The sequence below is a fragment of the Chanos chanos genome, chromosome 4, assembly GCF_902362185.1.
Source record: "Chanos chanos chromosome 4, fChaCha1.1, whole genome shotgun sequence".
NCBI classification, from domain to species: Eukaryota; Metazoa; Chordata; class Actinopteri; order Gonorynchiformes; family Chanidae; genus Chanos; species Chanos chanos.
Window position 1 is genome coordinate 5640065 of NC_044498.1, and position 7500 is coordinate 5647564.

At 44.1% G+C, this 7500-nt stretch overlaps 1 protein-coding gene across 1 annotated transcript in view; it reads right to left on the reverse strand.

Moving 5' to 3' along the window:
- Window positions 1-7500, reverse strand: part of nbas (NBAS subunit of NRZ tethering complex) — a 135691-nt gene that overhangs the window by 67800 nt on the left and 60391 nt on the right. The window contains exons 34-38 of the mRNA XM_030771291.1: window positions 6596-6753; window positions 5008-5085; window positions 2878-3096; window positions 1750-1863; window positions 1382-1505 (exon numbers count right to left, since the gene is read on the reverse strand). Coding sequence (XP_030627151.1) covers window positions 1382-1505; window positions 1750-1863; window positions 2878-3096; window positions 5008-5085; window positions 6596-6753 — 693 coding nt within the window. The remainder of the gene's footprint in view (window positions 1-1381; window positions 1506-1749; window positions 1864-2877; window positions 3097-5007; window positions 5086-6595; window positions 6754-7500) is intronic.

Genomic DNA, 7500 nt, shown 5'->3' on the forward strand with positions numbered 1-7500 from the left:
GTTTTTTTTTTTTTTTTCTCCTCCTTTCTTAACTGCATTGATTTTCTCATCTGCTCCATCCATCTTGGAGGGTGCAGCGTGTGATGTTTTGACTAGCTGCTATCCTGGCTTGTATCGAGAGCGGTGGGCATTATTTACTGGTGTCTGCTCAACGTGAGTATACATTAATTAATCAATATGACGGCATCCTTCAGGACATACTTCCCCTGCCCGCCTACAACTGAGGAAGAGGAGACAAAGACAGAGGAGATGAAAGAGAGAGAGAGAGAGAGAGAGAGAGGAGAGAGAGAGGAGAGGGAGAGAGGAGAGAGAGAGCAGAGAGAGAGGAGAGGGAGAGAGGAGAGAGAGAGGAGAGGGAGAGAGCAATATCAAAACACCAGCATTAACAACCACATTCCAGCCAACACGGACACATAGCTACAGGGCTCTAACCAAGACACAACTACATTACAGCTACAGGTCAACTACACTGGACACCACAACAATACAGCAGCTACAGTCATACTAACTATTCAATGCCATCCACACAACAGCTATAAAGTAACTAACCAAGGCATTACAACCGCATTACGGCTTACAGATACAATAACCAAAATACAACCACATTACAGGTTACAGATACAATCACCAAAACACAACCACATTACAGCTTACAGATACAATAACCAAAATACAACCGCACGACGGCTTACAGATACAATAACCAAAATACAACCGCACTACGGCTTACAGATACAATCACCAAAACACAACCGCACTACGGCTTACAAATACAATAACCAAAATACAACCACATTACAGCTTACAGATACAATCACCAAAACACAACGACCGCTCTACGGCTTACAGATACAATAACCAAAATACAACCGCACTACGGCTTACAGATACAATAACCAAAACACAACCGCATTACGGCTTACAGATACAATAACCAAAATACAACCGCATTACGGCTTACAGATACAATAACCAAAATACAACGACCGCTCTACGGCTTACAGATATAAACACCAAAATACAATGACCGCACTATGGCTTACAGATACAATAACCAAAATACAACGACTGCTCTACGGCTTACAGATACAATAACCAATATACAATAACCAAAATACAACAAGCACACTATAGCTACAGGTACATTCATTATTACACAACAACCACAAAATAGTTACAAACACACCTACCAATACACAACGACCACACTGAAGCTTATACATAGAATAACCAAAATACAACAAGCACACTAGAGCTACAGGTCCAACAACCAGGACAAAACCCTAATGCACAAATGTTTAGGCCCTTAGTTACGTATAAGACGGAGTGAGAGTGTGAGCAACTGAATGTGTGTATATGCATGTCTGTGTGTGCGTTATACCCTCGGTAGCTGGGAAGAGGTTCTGCCCTTCACTCTTGGTTTCAGCCAGTTTGCCAGTCCGTAACAAGACCTCAGCAAAGTTCTCCTGAGGGGTGTAGTTGTAAGAGGAGTAAACATCCTCGCCCTGAAAAACACACACACACACACAGACACACACACACACACACAGCACGTGTTCAGTCGTGTATTTTTTATACAGAAAAATATATAACAAATACACGGAGTGCAGGTTCTTCATTCAACAGACAACTGGGGGAGAACAAAACTATGTACTCCACCATAAACATGGCTTCACGGACAAAGTAAGTTTGAGCGGGAAAAAAAAGGAGAGCGAGACACTTAAACAGCGGGAAACGATAAAGGCCCACCTGGTCGACGTAGGGGTCGTCAAACAACGTCTCGTAGAAAGGGTGGCAACCTTGTCTCTCCAGATCTGCATTTTCATCGGCTGCCAGGTCGCATGTGGACTTGAGCCCGTGGCCCTGAAGAAGAGGCATAAACGCTCATCAAACATTCATGCAACATCCATAAAACATTCACCCCCCCCCCCCCACCCCCACCCCCACCCCCACCACATACAACCTTCCGGAATGATCATGAACGGGTTTTAAGACACCAGGGTATTCGGCAGCCAAAGAGAGAGGTTTTACTGATTCTAACCCCGATCACACTCACGAAGGAAAAGGAGAGAGAGAGAGAGAGAGAGAGAGAGAGAGAATCTGTAAGACAGAGTGAACGTGTGTAAGAGTATAAAAGCGGGAGTAAGTCACTCATGTATTACTTAAAAAACAACAGAGCGTTCAAACTTAGCGTCAGCAACCTGGAGGTTAGTTCAGCTTTGCCAGATTCAGATGCCAAACATCAAAAAACTGGAGCCAAGCCTGACGACTGTCCTTTATCCAACTTTGCTTTTAAAAGTGTGTCCAAAACATAATTATAAAATCATAAAAGAAAACTCCTGATGCATTATGCAAAGGCTTTTTATAAAAAAATACGTGCTTAAAAATCAGTGAGCTCTGTTCAGCACTGCACTTAGAAGACCTTAGAGTAAAGTAATGAGACAGACTAAATGAAAAATAAAAAATCATTTACACATCTAGTATTTTTGAGGTTACCTTGTGTGTCACGTTTCATGTTTTGAGTGGGTTTTAAATAGTAGACTCACAGCTGGGCACAGGAATATGTGAGTTCAGGGGGCATAAGTATCACGCATCTCAGGTGGGAGCAGACAACTGACCTAGGATCAGTTCCCTCTAGTCTTACAACTGACCTAGGATCGGTTCCTTCTAGTCTTACAACTGTATTTACATGATGCATGAGAGGCAAAAAAACAATCAGCGCTCATTCTACCTTAAGAAATTTCACAATTATTACACTAGGCACGAAGGATGCACGTTGTGTGTGAGGGTGTTTGTGTGTGAGTGTGTGTGCGTGTGAGTGTGTGTGCGTGTGCGTGTGAGTGTGTGCGCATGTGAGTGTGTGTATGTGAGTCTTACATGCAGTGGGCGTAGGTAATTGATGGAGTCCCTCCACCACTGGGAGTCACTGACAGCACTAAACACAGCCTTGGTGCTTAAGGTGGTATTGGTCAGAACCTCCATGGTGCTTATGGTGGTATTGGTCAGAACCTCCATGGTGCGAGCCGTGGTTCTGTGCAGCAGGTCCGCCGAATGAGCCGGGCCAGAACCAGTAGAGACCGAACCGGTGCCGGCAGACTGCATCAGCCCACCAAACAAACAAACAAACAAACAAACACCCCCCCCCCAAAAAAACCAAAACAAAACAGTTAGGCTTCAGCCCAATCGCAACTAATGAAAACGAGGGTTTTTTTTAAATACAGTCTATCAGAGGGTAAAAAGTACACTGCTGGCCAATGGGCCGTGACACAGTAAATGTAAAAGCCTATGAGAAGCCGATAATGATGCCGAGCTTTCACTGCATAGAGTACGTGTCTGAGGACACAATGACTCTAACACCCCCCATTTTGGTGTTCCAAAGTTAAGACTTCGTTTTGTATCTAAATAACTTCCAACACTAGTGTTCTTCCAGAATCCGCTGTTGCAAACATTGCCACAAAATATTATTTTTACTTATTTTCTCCCAAAAGTTTTAGGGCTTTGAGACTGCGGATTTAACTAAATTTAACCAAAGACTGAGATTGGGAACATCCCAAAATGCACTGCGGTGTAATTATACGATTCTTTAACTGCAGGCTAATTAGTTGTCGTTAAGTGTTGTGCCCCGGGTTTTTGTAGAGCAATAAAAACAGCAACAACTCCGTTAAGAGCAGGCAACTACACAAGCAAAGAAGGAGAGAGAGAGAGAGAGAGAGAGAGAGAGAGAGAGAGAGAGAGAGAGATAAAAATGCTATTTGTAATGTTAAACCAACCCTGCCCTAACAACACTGTTAGAAAAAGAAAAAAAAAGGGGGGTCTCTGACTCTAACGCTCTGGCCATGCAGGGGGGGAGGACGGAGAACATGAAGGTAAAACACTCTGATGATATCAGCGGTGCTTTTTGGCTAAAGCAAGTTCCTTTGACCGTCTGCCGCGCGGGAACGGAGAGAGGAGCCTGAGAGGCGCTTAACGAGGCTTCTAATGAGACAAAGTCGCTGTTTTTGTTTTTGTCGTTTGTGTTGGAACACAACAGTGCTTTTGTGGTGACAGATGTGTGTGTGTGTGTGTGTGTGTGTGTGCGTGCTTGTGCGTGCATGTGTATGTGTGTGTGGTAGCTCGCCAAAACATTCCTGTTTCATCTCATCAATACTTCAGTTAGATTTAAAAAGAGCCGTTTAGAGTTGCAGTCTGAACACAGAGCTAACACACACACACACACACACACACACGAGGCAGCGTGTATGAATGGTTAAGCACTCTCCTGGCTTTAGTAGTGTTTATAGAGGGACAGACCTGTTTATAAATAAACCAGCATGGCTCTTAAAGCCTCATATATACAGTGCATGAAAAATGCAGAATGAGTTTTATGATCAGAACCACACAAACACACACACACACACACACACGCCCATACACATGCACACATGCACACATGCACCCACATCCACACCCACACACATACACTTAGTGGAGACCAGAGACTTTATTGGCCACTCACTGCAGTTATCTGGAGTGGGGAAGTATGTATGTGTGTGTGTGTGTGTGTGTGCGCACATGTCCGTGTGTGTCTGTCCGTGTGTGTGTGTGTGTGTATGCATGTATGTATGTGTGTCAGAGTCTATAGACACTGCTGTAATAACAATTTGTTTGACTGGATAATTAAAGTCCACTGAAAGATCAGAGTCGGAGTGCACTATACCGCTAGTCTCATCATATGATACACACACACACACACGCACACACACGCACGCACACCACACACACACACCACACATACACACACACACACACGCACGCACACCACACACGCACACCACACACACACACAGAGTTCTCTCCTGTGCTCAGGAGAGTGTAACCTATGTAAACCGTATTGAACAGCATGGGACTCTGACCATGAGATTTCTATGCTGTGAAACAGAGATGAATAAACAGAGATGAAGAAATTGAATGTGAATGAATGAATATGAATATGCAAATATGAATATGCGAATGAGGAGTCATTCAGACCTGGCCTGACTCCTCCCCCGGGATGTCTGGTCTGGATTTGGACGAGTCCTTCTGATAATTCACCGCCTGACAGAGAACCTGAGAGAGAGACAGAAAGAGAGACAGAGAGAGAGAGAGGAAGAAGAAGAAAGAGAAAGAGAGAGACAGAAAGAGACAAAGATAGACAGAGAGAGAGAGAGAGATGTGAAAAGCTCCAACATGGAAAAAGTTCGAAATTCACTCATTTTTCCACTTTATTGTCTATTTTTCACGTGGGTTCAAATACTAGCTTTTTTTTTTATTTAATTTTTTTTCTTTTGAGACAAGTTATACGAATCAGTATTTGCTCATGAAAACGGCAGTATGACTCACAGCAATATGACGGAAAGGGAAAAAAAAAATTGCATGGCAGGGTTTATATTCGACTCATGTAAAAGTGCTCTCTAAACAAGGCAGGCTCTCAGGTCTGATTTTACGAATGCCGCTCTTTTGTGCATATGCCAATTCACCAATCTTCCCCACCGAGACTTTAATGGGGGTCCAGCAGAGAAAGCCCCTGAGTACAGAAGGGCCATTCTTAAAGTGAGGGGTTGGAGAGTGGGTCGGTCGTGCGTGTGTGTGTGTGTGTGCCTGTGTGTGTGTGTGTGGTGTGGCGTGTGTGTGTGTGTGTTGTGTGTGTGTGTGTTGGGGGTATTGTTTTGTTGCCATCCGTGCCATCCGTGCCATCCATGACGTTTTTTCACGTCATTCTCGTTTTCATGTGAATAACGAGAGGCGGACAGGACCAGAGGAAAACTCGGAAAAGGCCAATCAGGGGACAATGTGACCCTGCGTGAGAACGGCCGCCGGGTCTGAGTCGGCAGGAAGTTATGGGCGGCGTGAAGAAAGAGAAAAGCTTTGAATCTGAAAGGCTGTGGTTGTTCTGTTCACTCTGTGAGGACTGTGTCTGAGTGACATTGAACTGAATGAGTTCCAACAGAAAAAAAAAAAAAAGATGATTTGAGGTGGTTGAGAGTCCGTTTAAAAAGGGAGGCACTCCTTGAGAGGTTTAATCAAGTCTGCAAAGAATCAAAAAGAAAGCAAAAGCAGGACAAAAATAAGACTAAACTAGACTAAAAGTATGTGCTGAAAAAGGATGAGTGAAAGATCCGAGAAAGCAGTGGAAAGTGAAAATGGAGCTAGTGGTTTTTTTGGCTGTTTTTTTTTTTTGAGGTGATTAGTTCCCGAGGTCAGTGGCCAACAGACTAAATCTGAGACAGTATTTGAATAATTCCACCCTGTTCCCGAGGTCAGTGTTCAACAGACTAAATCTAAGACAGTATTTGAATAACTCCACCCTGCTCCCAGTATGTCTGAACTGCAGCTTTAAACTGTGAACTTGCTGCTTTTACTGAAGAGAATAGATGGCAGTTTTGATGAAGATTTTCTAAGGTATTAATGCAATGTTTGTCTGGTATTTGATCCACCACGCTTGGACCCGTTGAGATTTTTAATAACTTCGGTGGAAAAGGATGGTTTGATTGAGTTGGGGGTTGTAGACTGAGGGGAGGGGAGGGGGAATGGGGGGGGTATCAGAAGATTAAAATAAGAGCAAAGGACGAGAGTTTACCTGTGTCTGCAGAGAGCTGGAAGCAGCCAGAAGTTTTTGGATGCTGGCGGGGGGGCAGTGTGTGAGAGCGAAAGCCATGAGCTCCTGACGAGACGTCAGGTGTGTGTAGTTCTCACACTGACCGAGCTGAGCACACACATCCCAACCCGCACTGTACCCTGCAGAGAGAGAGAGACAGAGAGAGAGAGAGAGAGAAAGAGAGAGACAGGGGGGGGGGGGGGTAGAGAGAGAGAGAGAGAGAGAGAGAAAGAGAGAGCGAGAGAGAGAAAGAGAGAAAGAGAAAGAGAGAAAGAGAGAGAGAGAGAGAGAGAGAGAGAGAGAGAGAGAGAAAGAGAGAGCGAGAGAGAGAAAGAGAGAAAGAGAAAGAGAGAAAGAGAGAGAGAGAGAAAGAGAGAGAGAGAGAGAGAGAGAGAGAGAGAGAGACGGAGAGAGAAACACTTGTAATTTTTCTAATCAGAAAATCTGTACTTTTTCTGCTCTGTGTTCTGCAATGATTTCCAGAATCTTTAGCGATAATTAACTGATCCTGCTTTGCAGTTCTTTGAGGTTTTTTTTTTTTTTTTTTTTCCCCTACTGTGTCTCACAAAGGCATCTATGTTTCCCACCTCTCTCTCCCTCTTTTTCTCCTTCTCTCACTCTCTCCGGTTCAGGGGCTGAGAGTGGCAGAGTAATTAGTGAACAGACCGGGAGAAATGCTAACCTATTTTCCACACTGTTGTTATTGAAGCTTTGAGACTGCGGTTGATAGCAATCAGAGATTAGCGAATCCTTTGTTCTCAACTCTCTGCTAATCTACCTGCCAAGAACACACACACACACACACACACACACACAGCACTATCTCTACTCCTTATCTGATGCGGTTCAAGCCAGCTGAAGCTTACACCACTCTCACACCCAGAGGA